Source organism: Solanum verrucosum, unplaced genomic scaffold (assembly GCF_900185275.1).
Source record: "Solanum verrucosum unplaced genomic scaffold, falcon-dt-bn FXZP01000238.1, whole genome shotgun sequence".
Classification (NCBI taxonomy): Eukaryota; Viridiplantae; Streptophyta; class Magnoliopsida; order Solanales; family Solanaceae; genus Solanum; species Solanum verrucosum.
In genome coordinates, this window is record NW_026020630.1 from 4,114,142 (window position 1) to 4,134,678 (window position 20,537).

The window sequence follows — 20,537 nt, forward strand, 5'->3', positions numbered from 1 at the left end:
TAATGTATATATGAGTTATGAAAAAATTGGTGTATTTATTTTATGTGTGGTAGAAGGTGGAATAGTTAATAACTAATATCTCCATTATACTAATACTTGCAAAGTTCTAATCAGTTACCAAACGATTCTTAGTTGTATTAGTAGAAATAGATTATTCAAGAAGGTAGAAGAATAAACTTCAAATAAATGCATATATAATTGAACTAATCCATTGATTTACGTGGCATGCTTCGTGACTCCTTGTAGGCGTGTGAGAGATGTTGGATGCTACGAAGTCAAAAGGTGTACAAAATTACAAAAAAAAAATCGATTAAAGAGTAATAGGATCTTAATTTAGTTAAGATGTGTCTCAAAAATTTCGATCATAATAATCTAGTAGGTACTTATTTTTCATTCCTTTTTAAATACTGTATCAAATAAAATGTGTTAATTAAAATGGAACGAAAAAAGTATTTATTTTTTCCCCACATTTATCATTGCTTTCTCCATTTGCTTAGTTGTCTCCTCACCGACTCTACAAACCAATTACAACAATGTTTTACAAGCCTTTTAAACGTGCTCCCTAATAATTGAAGAGGAAAAACTTAAGGGATTTAAAGAAAAAGAGATAACAATATTAAGATAAAATACAGAATAAATAATTAGGAGTATTAGTTAGTTCTGAAATTATATATTTTATAATGATGAAATAAATTATTCTTTTACATAGTAATATAATTAATTATCTCATAAAATATCTCAATTTATGAGATAAATTTTATCTTAAGTGTAATTAACATATATCATATCTTATCCTACCTATTGAACGATTATTTTAAATAAATGAAAAATAGAATAAAAATGATGGAGACATATATAGCTCATCATTGTACGCTGCAGCGAGCACCACAGAAAGAAAATATCCCAACATAATTATCTTTCCAAATTCCATCTATGCTATTGGGTTTGTGTTGGCACAGTTAGCCCATGAATATTTTGATGATGTGAGTGACGGTCGATTTTTGTGCAAATTTATTACGGAACCCTCTGTAGGGAGTTGGGAGAGAAATACGTGAAGCCTTGTCATTTTTCAGACATATTTTGGGCTATTAGGAGTTATTTCTCCGCCATATCACTCTAAAATGGTGAGACTGTACGTACTGCTCCACCAACTCCCTACGGAAGGTACCATAAAGGTTCGAAAAAAATTCGTTCAGAGTCATATCACCAAATTATTCATGGGATAACACACAAAAAATAGGGAAAATCACATAATTACTATAAATTGGCCTCTAAATACCCAAAGTTCACTCTAAAAATGGTGAGACTGTACGTAATGCTTCCCCAACTCCCTACAGAGAATTCCATAAAGGTTTCGTAATATATTCATCTGTAAGTCATATCACCAAAATATTAATCGGCTAACACGCATGAAAAATTGAGAAAATCGCCTAACTAATGTAAATTGACTCCTTAATGCCCATAAATCACTCTAAAAATGGTAAGATTGTACGTACTGCTCTTCCAACTCCCTTTGAAGGGTTCCATAAAGGGTTTTGCAAAAATTTTGTCCAAAAGCCATATCACCAAAATATTCATGAGCTAATACACACGAAAAATCGAGTAATTTGCATAATTCCTAAAAAAATGGCCTGTAAGTGCAGAAATAGGCGCTAAAAAAATTGTATGAGTATACGTGATGGTTCCTTAACTCATTACGGAGGTCCTCATAAAAAAATTTCAGAAAACAATTTTTGGTGCTCCGAGTCGCCAGATTCATGGGCAAATACACACGAACAATCGAAAAATTTGCATAATTTCTAAAAAAGAATCTATAAATGCGGAAATAGTCGTTAAAAATGGTGTGAGTATAAGTGGTGATCTCCAACTCATTACAGAATTCCTCATAAAGTTTTTTTCAGAAAAAAAAAAATTAGGTGCTCCAATGCGCCAGATCCATAGGCTAATACACACAAAAATTGAAGAATTTACGTAATTTCTAAAAAAATGGTCAGTAAATGCGAAAATAAGCGTTAAAAAATAATGTAAGTATAAGTGGTGGTTCCCAACTCATTACAGAGATCCTCATAAAGATTTTTCAGAAAATATTTTTGAGTGCTTCGAGGCGCCAGATCCACGGGCTAATACACACGAAAATTATTTTGTATCACATAAATTAAAATAGAAAAAATTTATAGTAAAAGTCTCATAAATTAATAATAATCATTTGTCTTTTCAAATTCTATCTATGTTATTTAGTCTGTGTTAGCACGAGCTTATATGTCTAGTACTAAAACAATGTATGAAGCAAATCGAATTAGTACTAAGTTACTCCGCTAGTTTTAGTTTGTGTATCTTAGTTTCATGGGATATTAATTTATGAAAGTATAGACGACTTTTAAAAATTTTTAATCTTAAATTAAAAATGTGTGTAGATATTTGTGTGGATGTAAATATATGTTACATTTTTTTTTTATGCATACTTGAAATCAAATAAAGAATAAAAATAACATCAAATCAGTCGGATTACATATCGAAATCAAACTTCAATTCATATAATTTTATCTCACATTTCAAGCTAGGTCCACAAACATTATCATCTAAACAAAAGAAGAGACCAAATTCTCTTTTTCTTTAACTTAGTCAAAAAAGGACAAGATTTTAACAAACAAAAAGTAGAAAGATTTGTGATCATTCATTTTCAAATCCTACAATATCTCTAGAAAAATAATATTAAAAAATAGTCAAAATAAAGGAGTTCAAGTTGTATATTGTAACGTCCAATCTGACATTTCAGATTCAAGTGTAGGAGTACATTAATATTATAAGCTTAAAAAAAAGGTTCTAGCTAGGATAGAATTTTAGTCGCGTGGGTGAACGTCTTAACTTTGTTATACAATAGACTACAACTTCAATACGGTATTACTGAATACCATACTGAATTGAATCTATTTTTAATCACCGAACTCGAAATTTAGAAATCTCGAGCTGAATACCAAACTTCCACTCCCTAACTTTAGGGGTAAAACGAAAAGTTCAAAAGTTAAATTTCTACCAAGTATAAAAATGTATATCATTATTTTTTGGTCAAACACATATGCAGACCCTTAAACTTGTCCCTAAATTTCATTTTGGCACTCCAACTCAACCTTGTTCCATTTTAACCCTTCAACTCCAATTTTTATTTCCATTTTGGCACTTCTTTCCAAAGAACCAACAAAGTGAGATGTGTGTACTTCACATGCCATTATTGTGTTAAAAAATAATGGATGAACATTGTTTTTTTTTTAAAAAAAAATAATTTAGAGTTTATGTACTTTATTGTGTGAAAATATAATCTGCGAAAGTGTGTTGGTTTTTTTTTTAAAAACAATTAGTTAATTTAAATAACATCACATATATATTTTTTCATATCTAGTCTACTTGGACTAACTCAAATATTAGCTTTCTAATTTTTCATTCAACTAATTAAATACGAGTAAAAAAAAAAAACTCATGTTCATTGTTAATTAATAACACTACCAAAAAATGTTGAAACTCGATCGACTTCGTTGAGTTGTCATTGATTATTTTAAGAAAGAAATCGACGCACTTTCGTCGGTTATTTTTCACGCAAAAATATAGGAAAACTCTTAAAAAGAAATTGTTACTTTTTTTATTAAAAAAAACAATGATAATCCGTCAGTTTTAATTTTTTACATTAATTAACGGATGATCGTCGATTTTTAAAATGCAAAATTACAGTTGAATAACATATATAGAAATAAAGAAATCATAAAATTAGTATTTTGTGTTAAATGGTACATAAAAGAAATAGAGTTGAAGGGTAATCTTTTATTATTTTTTTTAAAAATACTTTTTTTGGGCTTTCACTCTCTTAGAGAATGTGTGATGCACACTCTCTGCCACATCACTTAGAAGTGCCAAAATGGAATATAAAAATTGGAGTTGAAGGGTTAAAATGGAACAAGGTTGAGTTGGAGTGTCAAAATGAAATTTAGAGACAAATTTAAGGGTCTGCATATGTGTTTGGCCTTATTTTTTTAGTAATATATTTCCCTTCTATAAGCAACATGTCTCAAAGTTTACTAGGTGAAAAAACTCAACTTCCTCCATCTTCCTTGATTAACAAATCCTCCTCATGTATACGATTGACCTTCATTAGCTAAAAAATCTACGCATTTTTTCGTCCCCTTCCTTCTGTTGCAAATACAGAACTCCATCAGAGCGCAGCGTAGTTGGAATGTCATATGTAAAACTTCAAGGACCATGGTCTTGATATTCCATTTCTTCAAGTATAACATACTTGGTAGCTGCATTTCTTAATGGTGATCCAATTTCATCTTCACTTGTGCTACCTTTATGTATTTTGTCATACCTGAGTAATGAAAATTGGAAAAATTACGACTTCAACACATGCCAAAGTCCCATTTTCGACTAAAAATGGCTCGATATCAACAATTTGATTGAACTACTATAGCTTAAGTAAACATATAGTCGTTTTGATTAAGGATGACTAAAGTGCTAGGAACAGTTTAAACACTCCAACTTTGAGAACGCACATCCAGACACCTCAACTCGTTTCCACTATGTCAGTTGAACACTCCCAACTTACAAAACAATCAACATAGACACCTCCAAAATCTATTTGTCATGTCAATGTCAGGTGTCCACGAGACACAGTGGGGACGAGTTGAGGTGTCTAGATGCGTATTCTCAAAGTTGGAGTGTTTACTTCGATCAGTTGAGGCTAAGTTAAGGTGTCTACTAACTGAGGATCATAATTTGATGACATAAAACAGAATACACACATATTGTGTTCAGTAATCTAGTTTTAATGTCAGTGCAGAACGAGACATTACGAGATAACTTCTTGCTAGAACATGAGGATTCAGTCACTTACTTGTACCAGTTAAACAAACTGACACCAAACATTATCGTCATGAGACCGAAACCTTTCATCCAGGTGAAGTCGTCGTGAAAATAAAATACAGCAACCTGAACAGAGCAGCAAATTACACAATTACCAGCTATATTACACAAATTGTTGAAAACATGGACTCCATAGACCATAGAAATTTGACAAATATCGAAAAATATTCAAAGATTGAAGCAATCCACGTCCTATCTCAGCCTATCAGTGTTCGAATAGTACAATATCTTTGAGGTAAGTAAGCTTCAGTATATGAGGTCAACCAGCAAAAATAGGACTTAAAAGTGCATAAAATTGCTTTGACATAATACATAGATAGACACTTTAAAGGTTGAACCTACAAGGTTTATACGACGTACCAAGATAGTTACCGCCTCCTTTACAACTCCCGCTATTGTCACTGTTACTGCACTTGTTATAGACACAAGAATATATTCCGTCAACACCTGAGGTAAGCATGAAGAAGTTATTGGTATGTACGTCCAAGTTCTTTAATAATTGATAATCATCTCTAAATGAACTAAGCCTATTAGAAGGCTTCATTTTCACTATGAGATGGAAAATCCACAAATTGAACTGATACCAGTGCTTAGACACATACATACCATAAAGAAAGCCAAAGTTCCGCCAAAAAGCATCAACAAACAACTTCTAGCTATATGCCATGACGTATCAAAGTAATTGGTGTGTCTGAATTCGTGCCACGGATCAAAAATAAGGGACAACACAGCAGTTGAAAGAGTCATTACTGGAGTAACATAGCTCATTAGTGTGAGTGGATTTTTTAAACCTGCAATAACCAAAGCATGCATTTCATTACACAATTTATTCTCAAACTATAAAACAAATAACGGATCAACGACTTTCAACATATTAATTTGGTCAAAACTAGGATTAAGACAAAGCAGGGTTCGAGCTGTGGAATCAACCACTCATTTGTGTCAGGATAAGCTGCCTACATCACACCCTCTTGGGGTGTGGCCCTACCTTGGACCCTGCGTGAATGTGAGATGCTTCGTGCATAGAACTACCCTTTTAAAACATGATCAGATTTGATGTAGTCTAAGTAGTGGTGCAGTCGCTGCTGCTACGACTGCTAATAATAATGATGATGATAATAACATCTCCAGAATGTTCAAAATTTGCTAAGAGTTCATAGTCCTTACCATAGGCTTCTTTCTTTATGCCAGTTTTATGTTCAGCACAACCAGTTGGATATGGGAAAACAAACAGAAAAATACACAAAGTAAGCAAACATACTATTGACAAAACAACGGAACGAGAAATAAATTATAACAATGCAACGAGTGTCACAAAATCTAACCTGCAGAAGAATCTGAGTCATAGTCCAGCGAAATCCAGACATAACTGCAGCAAGCATAACAAAGACAAATCCCCAAAACTCAAATTCTGTCTCCTTTGCAACTGCATTATCAGAAAATAAAGTCAGTATACTTCACGTCTATTTTTTACCATTATGTCTTGCATTAATGACTATAGTATTGTTCCTTCCAAGTTCCAATAGGCTGCAACAGTGAGGCATTGGAAATTATTAAGGGTAAGTTTAATCCATTTCTTCCTCACTATCTTCTATAGTCGGTATACTTTGTTGGGTTTTGGGCCTTTTTCCCTTTTTATGTGGATAAATAAAAGTTCAAGGTTTTGGGTCTTCCTTTCCTTTGTGGATAAATTTAGCTCAAATTTGACTAGCCCACTTTTACCCATAAGCCCAATATTATCGTGCATATGTAAGACTTTCTTTTAGGTCTTATTTTGAGAAGAATCACAAGAGTTAGAGAGCAGCCATATAGAGAGAAAAGTGAGAAAGTGCAGATTTTCGCACAAGCCCTAGCAGCCAATTTCAAATTGCGATTCCCGCTTCGCTTCTTGTCCGATTGAGCTGATTTTTGGACAGCTTGTTCCTTTCAACTTAATCTTTGATTGAGAACTGATAGAGGGTGATTTGGAGTCTTGTAGCTCCAGATTTTAACTCGTGAACAGTAGCTGCGGTTTGGTGATTTTGCTTCTCTTATTTCTCTAGTTTTTGGTGCTATCTTGTAGTTGTGTTGCTCATTACTTGGCACTTTGTTGGTGGCCATTTTGGAGAACACTTTTGTAACTCTTGTTGATTATAGTGGAGCTTTGGCCTTGTGGTTTTTACTCTTCACACCAAAGAGGTTTTCCACGTTAAACTTTGGTGTCTTGTGTTGATTTATTTTCTTGCTTGGTTGATTTGTTTGCTGCCTGCCCAAACAGTGTTTATTCTTGCATTATTTTGTCCTCTCTTGGTTCAAATAGAAGGGAAAGTTTGACTTGGGTTTTCTTCTGCTATTTCCATGTCATGCACATTTATTTTGTGCTTGCCTTTTCCCAACATACTCCTCATCAGTTTCTGTTCATTTATTCGTATTTATTTGTTCTTTCTTCTTAAATCAAGTATTCTACTTAACGTAATCATGTCAGCTGCTATTTTTGTATCAAAGAGTCTAGTCAAACATAGTCTTATGAGTCTCAAAAGCCTCAGGACACTCTTCTCAAGATAAAGCAACAGTTTACGCCAAAAATGTGATTCGATATTGACTAAAAGCCTCAAAGTATCTTTTAGCAACAACCAACAGTTCACGGCAGAGCCAAGCATCTTCAACCCCATCATTATGTATCTAAACAAAAAAGGCTATTCAATCCCTAAGAAGATAAAGAATCAAAATGGTCATCACAAATTTAGAAACAAGAAAATATTGAACGATAAAGTAAACGTTTTATCTGGTGCACAAGTGAAGGTTATGGATTTGATTTACAAATGACAGATGAAGATGAAAAATGTGAATACTTTTGCATATAAGAGAATATAAAATACGAAAAACAATACCAAGACAACTAAATGCAAGCATGGAACATACCTGTTAATAGTATCCCAACAGAAATGACCAAGATGATTCCCAGTAGCTTTACACTTGGAGACTCCAACCTTCCACAAATAATTGAGGCATATATTTTTAGTTTAGATATGAGCCCCGTCAAATGTACCGTATTCATCAAAGATAGTTATTTCAAAGACGCTTTCAGGTTTTTAGTCCATAACGAATTAACAATCACATTCTATTAAGTCCTCATATGGAAAAAAAAAGTCGCATTGACGAATAATATTGTTGGATGTACATCTATTATAAAGGATCAAGTAGAAATACGATGGTTCTGGCCCGGATATCCCCCAAATAAAAAGCACAATAAAACATAATAGATCAGTAATTAAAAGTAGTACCTGAAAGCAAATGCGAAGAATAGGAGAAAGATGGGAGATGCAGATTTACACTGCAATGACATAAATTGCATTTAGGAATCCAGAATACGGAAGGAGAAAATAAAGTAAGAAATCTGTTATTCTTATCGATAATAGACGATTATTTGAGTGGCCCTTGAAGCTCACACTTACTTTAGTGGCAGAGATTTGTGAATGTCACTAGTGACTGCTAAAATTCCAAGGTACATAAATGCAAATACTAGAGCTCTCGATAAATGTTAGGGTCGCGAGTTTAACTAGCATGCTTTCTCAGAGCCCAATTTTTGAAGAAAGTTGCAGTCTATCAGTATTGACAGAAACTGTATGATCGAAAACAAATTAAGGAGAAAGAGTTACACACCATAGTGGCAAATGTGACTGAGATGAAAACAAGGGATGCATTGCTGAGGTTCACATCCATTGCTGTTGTAAGAGCTGTCGGTACAACTGTAAAAGGCGAAGGCCGTCTATTGTATTAGTTGTTAAGAAGTGAGTATAACAATTAACAGGATAATATTGAAAGCCAGTATTTATAGATGACATTAAGATATCGTGGAAAAAAATTCCTACATAAAGGTTAGAAATGAAAGACAAAAGAGATTATATATGTTGAACTCAAGAAGAACTAAAAATTGAACTTCAAGCAGCTGTGCTAACTTGAACAAAATCGAGATTCTCATACATAATAGGAACTGCCTCTATTTGTGTACAAAAAAAGTTCGGTAGAAACCATTGTCGATATATCAGTAATGAGCTAATAAGTGTAACATGTGGCTTAACTACATCACATGTTATAGCTAATTGAAGCTGTCAACTCATAAGATTCACATACATTCAAGCTCTTTAATAATCCTACTCTCGTCTTTGTACATTTCGTAAATAAATCCACTGGACAAGTGCATACACATTATACACATATTTCCTACTCTATATTATCATATGCCTTTCAAATACTTTTAGCTTTCTACTCAATCGTAACCAAAGAAAAAAGGGAATTATTAGTCTTAATGTTACCTTTCAAAGAATAGTCTCTCCAAGACATCATCACTGTAGGTTGAAATCGTTGATGCCAAAACCCGGTAATGGCCTTGGACAAAACAGCTTGCATCGCAAAGTGCACAGTGTTCATCAGTAAAGGCGCAGGGAACTTCCCTAGTTTATCCCCAAGAAGACTCTTATTGTACCTATTACCCATGTCAACACATGAGAAGAGCAAAAACATCCTTTAAGCTTCAATAAACAACAACAACAATTACGTCTCAGTCTAAAACAAGCTGGGATCGTCTATATGTGACCACGTTCCCCACTTAAATTCACCTCAGGACAACACTTTACGAAATAAAAATAAAAAATGAAAAGCACTAGAAGTTCTCTATATTCCCTACTGGCATAAGAATCTCTAATATATAGGACGAAATGATGCCTAGAAAGCATAGGACCTAAAGTAACCGTATAAGCATGACTATAAAATTTCTGAAGCTTCAATACATAAAAACAACAACAATAACTACTACGTCTCAGTCCTCATTGGTCATGTTCCCCATCTCAATTCATCTTAGGCCAACATTTTACGAAATAAAAAGTTCTCGACATTTTCTACTGGCATACGAATCTCTAATATATAATCATTACTACAAATAATTCAATACACATCAATGAAAAAAAGGACAAAACGCGACGAAATTCAATACTTACAATGTCAAGAACAAGCTGACACAATACCATACAAGTATAAAGAAAAATGTCTTCAACACATCAATTTCAGCAACACCATTCTTTGAAACTAGCTGTGGTGAGTCATGGTAATCCGAGAAAGTTGAGTGATTATCATCATCATCATCATCATCACTATCACCACATTCGATATCATCATCAATAGATCCTCGATGACTCGATGAACCATTCTCCACGTCAAACGGAACATACCTATCTTCTCCACTACCAAAATCTCCACCACCACCACTACCCCTCATCCTATGCTTAAAGTTACTACTACTACTACTACTACTATGTTGATTTGTCTCAGTACCAATAGAGACATTGATTTCTTTCCCCTTTGAACATTCGAAATCGAAATCATCTCCATTATGTCTATTGACTAATTGAGATGAATGAAGAGTGCCATGTTCATCAAACCAACCAGAAAATGAAGGGTCTCTATGACAAATTGAAGATAAATTATCTTTGCTCCATAATTTGTCACTTTTACTACTTTCCTCAATATTTTCTTTACTTGAATCACTTTCTACCATCTCATTTGTTAACAAACAGAGTCATAAAAAAACAGGGGATTCTTGAAAATTTGAAATTTGTAAAAAATGTATAAAAGGGGTTGTGTTAAACAATTTTAGATGTATCAAAATGGAAAGAATTTGGGAAAAAAAATATAAAGTTTAGATTTAAAGGAAGAATTCCCTTTAGATTTGCAGAATCTGAAAAAAGAAAAGAAGTTTAATTGATCCAACAAAAAAGGGGGAAAAAAAGAAGATTAATAGGGATCAAACATGATGCATGTATGCTGAAGAATGCAATTAAGCAAAAGATTAAGAATAGTGATTAAAGATTAAGGATAAAAACATGCAAAGGTGATCAGAATAAGAAAGTGAAAGATTGTGATTTGATCCGTTAATTTCCGTTAGTAGATGAGACGGGGTGGGGTAGGGGTATTGGGAGGGGTGGGGGAAGGGGTCTTGTATTGTAATTTCACCTTCTTCTTTTTTTTGCATTAATGGTGATCTAGAAATGAAATAATTCGAAATTATCTATAGGGCATAACAATTTTTATTTTTAAAGTGAAAAGATAATTTGAAGTTATGTTTGGCCATAAATATAAATTGAAGTTGTTTTGAATTGTTTTGAGTAATTTGGAGTTAGAAGGAATGAACCTCCATTTATTGAATCATATTTTTTTCCTATAAGAAAAAGACTAGTCAAATATAAAAACCTTATGTTTTCCTTTTTAGAAAAAAAACTCAATTATGGTAAAAAAAAAAATAGGATTTAGCAAGACTCTTTTTTGTTAGGATAGAGATTTGTACAGCAATTTTTGGTGTGTATAACAATTTACGATACTATTTCTTCATAAATAAACAAAACTACGTAAACTGATACTTTTTCTTCATAAACAAATAAAAATACGTAGTCTAATACTATTTCATCATTAAAAAAAAGTACATAAAATTGATACTTTTTCTTCATAAATAATTTTTTAAAAAAACATAAAATTGATATGTTTTCTTCATAAATAAATAGAAATACGTAATCTAATACTATTTCTACATAAATAAATAAAAGTACATAAGAATTTTAAACTAGAGGAACTATTTTGATCTGCCTCTTCTTTGATTCGAAACTCCCAGCAAATCCTTGACTCGTCGTAGAAATTATTTCAAGGACCAAATACTCTCCACAAGATTTAGGTAAATTTGAGCCCCATCTTGAATATGGAAATTTTGTCCATAAATTCTATTTCTTGCAACTATTCTCCATTCTTTCTTTTCATTGTCATATAAGAACAATGGTGGATTCTTAATCTCTGGAATTGACAATATGTCTCCTTTTGGATTGGTGGTTAATAAAAAACAAAAAGAATGAGTTATTTTTTTGAATTCTAATGGTAACTCAATTGTATGTTTCACCCATGGCTCAATTTCACTAGTACCATTGAGAATGTATAAAGCAATTTTGCCAAAATTAAAATATACATGACCTAAAATTGCAACTTGTCCCTTTGTTTCTACTAATAGTGGAGTAAAGTTGAACAACCTCAATGGCCATTCATTAATAGGGAATGGAATTCTTCTAATGAATTTTTCATCAACAACACTGAATGCAACTATGTCACGTATGTAATTATTTACGAAATAAATGACTCCATCGATACAAACACAATTGTCATCCGTAGGACGAAAATTGATGTAACTAGAAACCTCTCTCCACGATTTGTCTATACCAATGGTGAAAATCGAACATATCAATTTACCACCTCGAAAGATTTCTGCGTTGAATACTTTATGTCTTTTGGTGGTAGTATCAAAACCAATTGCGTAAAACGTACTTCCCTTATGTAGTTGACAAGGAAGAAAGACATGTTGTTTTATGAAAGGATTGCAAATAGCAATGTCTCCAAGATCATTCCATAGACAAACTAGGCCATTGGTTGATTGCATATACCTAAGATTTTGAAAACATGATTGATCTAAGTATTCAAGGGGACAAGTAGCTAAGTCTTCATCACGTTCTTCACTTTTTGATAATCTATAATATGTCATTCTTGGACGATTTACGAAGAATTGAGTTATATAACTTTTTTGATGTGATTCAATGAAAAAAGGATCTGATATAAGAGAGTAAAAGGATTTCGAAACGCATTTAAACTTCATTAAAGACTTAGCAGGAAGCTTTTTCAGAATTTCAATGACAAGTTCGCCTGGTATGCATGCTACAATATAGTTGTAATCTTCCATGAATATTTGATTGTGATTGATTATAGTAAGTGAAAAGTGAGACCTAAAGAATGAAATATATAACAATCGTATAAATGCTTTTTTGAGCTGGATAAGGTTTAAGTTAAAAGTTACTATAATTAGGTACATTCCATATCATTGTAGGACTAGGAAATAAGGGGAGGATGCAAATTTGTTACTTGTGAAGACTAAAAGCTTATTATTTTGGGAAACGGAGACACAAAAATTCATCCGAATACATCTGCTTTGTGTGTGTGAGAATCTAATCATGTTCAAGACAAGTTTACTTCTCATGGGGAAGAAAAAAATATCATTTATTTTTCTTATATTAAATATAAGTGAACCTTGAAGGAAGCCTTAGGCCCCTGAACCAGCCAATCGTCGTTTGGTGGCATTGGAGACGGACACATGACCGAGCTTGTCTGCTTCGGAATGTGGTGATCGTTCTTTGAGAGGCATATAGTGACGCATCCATACACCAGTATACACCTGAAAGGAGGAAGTTTTAAGACTATGGACTTCGCTCAGGGATATAAGCAGACTCCAGTAAAGTAACCAAAACCTTTTTTAGTTCCTAAACAAAACTCATTAGGTTCTAAAGGAGCAGCTTTATATCTTCTGTATTCTTTCAGATGTCGACATAGCCGAGCACAATGAGGGAAGACTCGAAAATCCAATGATTTTGGATTGGCACAACCAAGTACTAAGCAGTTTACCATAAAATGTACACCAAGATTGAAAATCAAGCCAGTGACTTTACCTGTGCGGGTCTCATAATCTTGGTATCAGGATCATCAAGGGACTCTTTCCAATGAGACAAGTAACCGGCCATCCGAGGAATTGCAAACAAGACAGGAAAGAATTCTGTTGGAAATCCCATTGCCCTAATTCATAAAAAAATATTATTCATTAGAGTTATCATTCTTGATAATGAAAAGATTCATCTGAGTTTATGCTTACCTGTAAATTAAACCAGAGTAGAAATCAACATTTGGATACAGCTTCCGTTTTACAAAGTACTCATCTGAGAGTGCAGCTTTTTCCAGAGCAACAGCAACCTGAACGTAGTATGAAAAAATGTGAGAACCATATTGGATCATTGAGCGGAAGTAGTTCATATCCCATCATTACATTCATGCGAGGATTTATAGTTGCACAGATTTAACCAGCATGCCAGATACAATAAATCTGGGTGGTGGCATCAAATGCTCTATGACTGTGTTACCTACCACAATACTTGTAGCCTATCTCATCTTCTGTGAAGACATTTTTCTCAATTTTGACATATAAATTTCATATTTCAGAGAAATGAGATTCTACCACCTCTTCCACATAGTAACTAGTGCTTACAGGCACACTCAATGCCATTGTAGGATAGAGACGTGCTCAAAATATCCAATCTGCTTGAATCTCCGACATTAAAAAAATAAAGGAGATCGTCCAGTTAAATCAACAGTGGAGAACCCAAGAGAAATAATTTTAGCTACCTTAAATGATCTGACTTTTGTTAATTTGAAAATTGCCGGAAGAAGAAAGGAACAAAGACTTCATATGGATGCATAAATAGTAGGGAAGGAAGCTTGATGGCTTTCTGAACAACAAAGAAAAAGTGATGCTGCTTTCAAATAACCGAGGAACCAAGAAGAAAGGATTTTAGTGGGTTTGTTTAAAGGTAACCACAGAAGAACGTACTGGGAAGGTGGTTTATTACTGTTGTAATTGTGATATAGCTTAAATAACTGAAATTCAGTTTATCAGTTTTTTGTGAAACTGAACTAAAACAACAAGGGTATAACCCTATTGGAGACCAAGCCAAAACCAACCACTGAGTATGCAGTGCACATATTATATTTTAAGCATAAATGCAACAAACTGAGAGTAGTTAGCTTTCTTAAAGTTGCTTCTTCTGGCCATACTGCTGAAATAATTGCGCTTATTTGCAAAATGAGTTGACATTTTTTTCAAAAGAACTTCTCCAATTTCCTCAAAAAGCTTTGCAGCCAAACACTATTAGAGAAAATTCAGTTATTGCAGAACACTTCCGGAATTGCTTTCAACTTTTGAATCAAAAACTATTCTCTAGTGGTATTTGGTTGAGAAAAAAATTGACTTTTCTCCTAAACCTTTGCATAAACTAGAAAAGATTTTCCAGAAAAAAAAAAAGTTTCAACTGTTCTTGAAACGAACCCCACTATATTAGTTTTAGCACCAATTTTAATGTTTTAGGTTCTTCTGAAATTCAAGAAAATATGAAGTCCATGAGGAGCTTAAACATGGATGCTAAATATCCTGTTACTTCTAGAATGCTGGAAAAAATTATTTAAATGGAATGTGTCCTTTGGGAACATCAGCTGGACCAAGAAAAATACAATCCTTTTAGAAGCAAAGACACCTTACCTCAATTAAAGGATCGCGACCCACAATAGAAAATACTTCATCAGCCAGCGTCTTGATGACTTTTGCTCTGGGATCATAATTTTTGTAGACACGGTGCCCAAAACCAGACATCTTCCGTTTCCTGAAGGGATAGAGGTACAAGGAAACTCAAATGGTCAAAAATGAATTAGATAATCCTGGATGTTACAACAATAATTATCAGAAAATAAGCACCTATTCTTGACACCCTCAAGGAACTCTGGAATATTTTCAACACTTCCAATCTCACTGAGCATCTTCAGCACAGCCTGTAAACCATGTAATAACATCATTGTCAAGCATAATATAACACCAAACAATGTTATCTCAGAGACATAAAGATAGAGAGCTCATAAAAGATGAAGCTCCTCTATACATACTCATTACTTGCTATAGCAACATTTTACCTCATTGGCACCCCCATGGAGAGGGCCATACAAAGCTCCCACTGCTCCTGCTAATGCTGTGTATACATCAACTCCACTGCACACAACCATTGGTGTATAAGTCAAGTAAATCTTAGTGCTATTGTCTGTGCAATAAAGATGGCTACCTTGAAGCAAGATGACGTGCCGCAGCTGTAGAGCAATTCATTTCATGTTCTGCATGTAATATGAAGAGAATATCGAGCACACGAGCAAGTCGAGGATTGGGTTTGTAAGACCTATTACCTCTGCAAGTTTAAGTAAAAAAGCTTTTAATTTGCTGGCTATGAAGAATTGAAGCTGAATGTGATGCAAATGTAACAAGATTCAAAATAGTGCACAGACATGTTGATTTTTATGATAAGCCACAGTATGTACAATGATGCCATGGCTAATAAGAACCAGGATTGCTACTTCTATCCAATTTAGGAATCACTCAGAACTTCATATACAAAATAACGCAAAGTAGAGAAATAGAACATACAATGAATCTAGCATGTACAAGAAGTTCTCCGCATAAGAGAGATTGTTGGATGGAAGGACAGGTGGCCTGCCAGCCATTCTTAAGTAAGCAGCTGTAGCAATTGTAGGTGCCTGCAAATACAACAAATAATGCTTGTTACCACTGGGTACCGTTACATTTATTTAGACAACGATCACAAAGCCCATACATCAAGCTTCAGCGTGATATCATAGTTCAAAACTCTTAGAAGTTTTTAGGCAATCAAAAGAAAAGTTTGAATGAAAGGAAAATAACCTTGCCAAGGATCCGAACTATTTGTTTATCTCTCACTTGTTTAGACTTGTATATATCCTGTCCCTGAGTGAACAAAGATACAAATGATCAGAATCATCAAAAATATAATGTTACAATCCAAAAGCTTGATGGCAAATAATCATTAAAGTAGGTCAAATAAGGGGAGAACACTGAACAAGAGTTATCATTGCTCTACTTCGGAAGGTGAATCAATCTATTCTCTCTCGACCCTTAGCTGAGAATCTTGGCTACTTAATGAACCAAATACAGAGTTTAGAAGGGCCTTTAACAATATTTCTTTGAGATGAACCACTGAGCAGGACACGAGGAGCAATTTATGTTGTACTCCAGGAAAGACTTCTTTAACTTATAAAAGAAGCTAAGCAGTGATCCAAAAGAGGGAAAGGAGGGGAGGAAAGATATATAGCTGTTCAACTTTGTGTAAGAGATACTTGTCCTTCCCCCTAGAGATTGCCCTTAAGATTTTCATTTGAACTATTTGACTTATCCAACTTGAGCTATGAGTGTACATAGTTTCTTTTCCATTTTCACAACGAAATAAGAAAAAAGAGTTGGGATATGTTTCCAGATTCTAACAACCATGAAGGTGAGCAACACTAGTAGCTCGCTCTAACAGATACCCACCCTCTTGCCAACTACAAAGGACCTTTGGTGGTAAGACAATGATAAAGCAGTATCCCTTAATTGGAAAAGAGAAGCTAAATTTATTTCACGGAATCAAAATGAGATCAGGGGACATCTGAAGCAACAATATATGGGTAAAACATAGGAACTTGGACTACAGAAGATATATCTCTCAAACAGTTCCTCATGTGGGAAAAATTGAAAATGTTGCTTACTCTCAGAGCTGGATTTGCATCAGGATGAAAAACGGAAAGAGCACTCATTGCACTGACAAGAACCCCCATTGGATGAGCATCATGGGGCATTGACTGTATGATATCCTGCAACACAATTTCAATTGTTCAGAAATTCCGGAACTACAAAAAAGCAGGAACTCAACACTCAACCACATAAACTACAAAAAAGGATTGCACAATTGTTTAAATGACAGAGTACAACCTTAAATGACCATAATTAAACAACTGGCATCACTATATACAAAGAAGCATAAAGCACGATTAAATAGTGGTTGTGCGACAATTTAGGAGGAGTTCTTCCTCCCCTTGCACTATCATTATCCTTCTACTAGTGAAGTGCGTCATCACTTAAAGCTAAGAGGATTAGTGCAGTTGCTTGGAAAAATTTGCCTGGGTAATACTATGGAGTGTTCTTAAAGTTGTGCCAAAATTATGGATTCTTGTAATCAGGGAACTTTCCTTATATTATGTAGGATAAACTTTATTATACTCCTATCTGAGGATCTTTCTTGTATATCTTTTACAACCAATAATACAAACTTCTTTTCTCTTCTCTCTTATTATATGGCATCAGCATCTCCTCCGTTTTGGTAAAGATTGCAGTAGTTACTACCTACAGGGAAAGGCTTCCTTCTTCTCATTAGTGTACTGTTCTGTCTTCTCAGAGACCAATTTGGCAATGTGGTGAGCAACCAAGCATTTATGAAATGCCAATGGTGTTTCTGAGGTTTCATATGCCAAGGCCATGAACTTTTTGAGAGAGGAGAACATGTGCAGACAATGCCAAATAAGTAAAGAGGCACCCTAAGTTCATCATTTAAGTAAAATTCAAAGCTTTTCATCTTTCATCATTTGCGAGTGACAAATCTGAATAAAAATTGACTGAAGCTTTCTTAAAAAACTAAAATATGAGCTCACCAAGAGTCCTTGTGGAACCGCTGAATGCTGTGAAACTGTGAACTCCCAGTCTGCTAACTGGTTCTCAGATGGTAAATTACCATACACTGAAATTTCAATAAACACAAATGAAAAGTTTGACCAGCAGAGAAGTTAGATGTATGAAGCAACATAGTTTTTCATTTCATTCTCCTTTTTTTGGTTGGAGGGGGGAGGGACATTATTTTTCTCGGCATTAATAAAAGAAAGGAGTATTTAATTCTTTTACTGCCTTCATTCCGATATGATCTTAATTCTATTCAAATGCTACAGGTTTGAGTAAAAATCTGTTGTCCTTATTTGTCATATAATATCAGAAAAAACCTTCAGCATTGTTACAATTTTTGGGCCTTGCTGAATCATTGTTTTTCGACAAATTTCAAGAGACGTTATACTCCACATAGAAATCACTCTAGACACCATAAAGATGAATCTGCCAGCACAGTAGAAATTTAAATATATACAAAATTATCATTAGAAACACTTACACAAAAGATATGCCACTTCCAAGAAGGAACTTCCCTCAGCCAGCTCTTCAATAGGGTAGCCTCGATATCTAAGGATCCCGGCATCACCATCAATATAACATATTGATGACCTAACAGGTGCCGTGTTGAGATAGCCTGGATCATAAAGCTTAAGACCCTTATCATTCTGTCCTGTTGTTATCTGCAAAACAATTATACCAAAAATTAACAAACATTTTCAGGAAAGATACAAAGCAACATACAGGCTTAACCAATTACTCCCTCTATTCCTTTTTAGTTGTCATAGTTTCCTTTTTGAGAGTCAACTGATATGAACTTTGACTAAAGATGTATTTTTCAACAGATTGATATGGAAAAACGCAACATGACAACTAAAAAGGAACGGAGAGAGTTGCATAGATCATTAAACAACCACAAATAACATCCACTGAGTATCTGTGCCTGGATTTCGAAGAATACAACAAGAAAAACTCCCTTCTTTTCCATGCAATTTGCTCGCAATTAGTCTACAGTATCCCGATTCCTAAAACAATTACACACTATTCTATTGCGCATATGCCTCTAGGCAGAGATGGATACAACATAAAGCCATTCCCTAGCATTCTAACTGTATATATATGTCATTTAAAAAAAAATCTAAAGACATGTATGTGCACCGGTTTGAAATTCTAGATCTGTCTCAACCTACAGGTATACAATCACACTGCCAACGAAAAGCATAAGCGAGTTTGAATTTTAAAAAACAACACGAAATATTACTTGAGCTAGCACAGTCAATAATAGCTATAGAAACCGTAATTATCGTAAACAGAGATCAAAATTCAAATGGAAGAAAAGCACATCCGAAGATTCAGAATTTAATGATTTACCTTCTTCAAGTCGGTGGCTTTGATAGTGCCATCCTCTGAAACCTGAACCGGATACTTCTTACCGGTCCGCTCATCGATGATCGTCAACGCACCTTTTAGATTCGGCGGAGGTGCAACGCCGGAAACGGCGGATACACCGGAAGTTTCTAGAAGTTTGAAGGTTGTTAAATCGGAGACGTTGAGTGAAGCTGCTAGGTGAGCTGAAAGCACCGCCAATCTCCCTCGAGCAACTGCTGAAGAATTCCCGTTCTCCATTAGAATGCTTCTTCTATTTTCTTCGAATTTTTTTTCTGGTGTTTGATTTGAAATGAATTGATCTTGTGTTCGTTTTTTATTTATATGTGTGTGAATTTATTGATCTTGGTTTTGCAAATTGAACATTGATTAGTAATTTGTGGTGAATTACTGGGAAAATGGTCCGATCTGACTTCTTCTTCTTTTTTTTTCTTTTTTTTGCAACGTGGCAGGGAGTATTTTATAATGTTTATCCAAATATTTATTTGGAAAAATCATTTTGGCCAGAAAATTTTGTCAGATAAAATAACATATTTTACATTATTTTATTTTACTTTTTTGAAAATTTTTATCCTTTTAATTTTAATATATTTTAATTAAAAAATGAAAAAAAATCAATTTGTTTTAAAATAAAAAGGATATTATAGACTTTTTAATTTTCTAACCATATTCTGATCAAATTTTTTGGCTATTTAGCATTCCCTATTTATTTTTTTACACATAATTATATCATATATCAAATATCAAAATAAAAGTTATTTATAATTCACTACATATAAAACGAGACATAATAGAGACATGGGTATATAATTATCTTTTTGTACGAGTACTTAAAGGATGAAATTATTTAATCTAGTTAAACTAACATCAAGATTACTCTGATTAGAGGAAGAGTAGAATTAACTCACGAGTTACATTAACAAGGATAGAAATATTAAGTGTGATATAATTAAATTTAAGTGTTTTGTTAATGTAGTTTAACTTCTTTAATGTCATAAACAATGTGTTAATCTAATCAATTAATTCCTTAATGTGCTCATTCTTTATATTTTTTTGTTTGGGGAAAATTTCGGCACACGATTGCGCTGGCAGA

General features: G+C 33.8%; 3 protein-coding genes across 3 annotated transcripts; all 3 read right to left on the reverse strand.

The window, feature by feature from the left end:
- Positions 1–4,239: 4,239 nt before the first annotated feature.
- On the reverse strand, positions 4,240–10,488 carry LOC125811733 (probable sugar phosphate/phosphate translocator At1g06470). The gene is made up of 11 exons (XM_049491271.1): positions 9,888–10,488; positions 9,207–9,376; positions 8,554–8,639; positions 8,175–8,224; positions 7,813–7,880; positions 6,237–6,337; positions 6,079–6,091; positions 5,518–5,702; positions 5,272–5,358; positions 4,883–4,977; positions 4,240–4,357 (listed from the first exon to the last, which is right to left on the reverse strand). The coding sequence occupies exons 1-11, from the start codon at positions 10,442–10,444 to the stop codon at positions 4,240–4,242; spliced, it is 1,530 nt and encodes a 509-aa protein (XP_049347228.1). The 5' UTR covers positions 10,445–10,488.
- Positions 10,489–11,575: 1,087 nt separating this feature from the next.
- On the reverse strand, positions 11,576–12,658 carry LOC125811739 (putative F-box protein At1g32420). Its single transcript, XM_049491277.1, has one exon. The coding sequence runs from the start codon at positions 12,656–12,658 to the stop codon at positions 11,576–11,578; it is 1,083 nt and encodes a 360-aa protein (XP_049347234.1).
- Positions 12,659–12,833: 175 nt separating this feature from the next.
- LOC125811732 (citrate synthase, glyoxysomal-like) lies at positions 12,834–19,844 on the reverse strand. Its single transcript, XM_049491270.1, has 13 exons — positions 19,430–19,844; positions 18,561–18,741; positions 18,055–18,140; positions 17,116–17,220; positions 16,256–16,318; positions 15,983–16,092; positions 15,627–15,746; positions 15,481–15,556; positions 15,269–15,342; positions 15,056–15,176; positions 13,619–13,716; positions 13,419–13,542; positions 12,834–13,147 (listed from the first exon to the last, which is right to left on the reverse strand). The coding sequence occupies exons 1-13, from the start codon at positions 19,682–19,684 to the stop codon at positions 13,016–13,018; spliced, it is 1,545 nt and encodes a 514-aa protein (XP_049347227.1). The 5' UTR covers positions 19,685–19,844; the 3' UTR covers positions 12,834–13,015.
- Between the last annotated feature and the right edge of the window lie 693 nt (positions 19,845–20,537).

Coding starts and splice junctions, on each gene's coding strand:
- LOC125811733 (XM_049491271.1), bottom strand. CDS start 10,444: ATGGTAGAAAGTGATTCAAGTAAAGAAAATATTGAGGAAAGTAGTAAA. Junction 9,377..9,887: donor GTCAGCTTGTTCTTGACATT/GTAAGTATTGAA, acceptor CATGGGTAATAG/GTACAATAAGAGTCTTCTTG. Junction 8,640..9,206: donor GAGAGACTATTCTTTGAAAG/GTAACATTAAGA, acceptor CGCCTTTTACAG/TTGTACCGACAGCTCTTACA.
- LOC125811732 (XM_049491270.1), bottom strand. CDS start 19,684: ATGGAGAACGGGAATTCTTCAGCAGTTGCTCGAGGGAGATTGGCGGTG. Junction 16,093..16,255: donor TAGTTCGGATCCTTGGCAAG/GTTATTTTCCTT, acceptor TTGTATTTGCAG/GCACCTACAATTGCTACAGC. Junction 13,543..13,618: donor TACTCTGGTTTAATTTACAG/GTAAGCATAAAC, acceptor TTTATGAATTAG/GGCAATGGGATTTCCAACAG.
- LOC125811739 (XM_049491277.1), bottom strand. CDS start 12,658: ATGGAAGATTACAACTATATTGTAGCATGCATACCAGGCGAACTTGTC.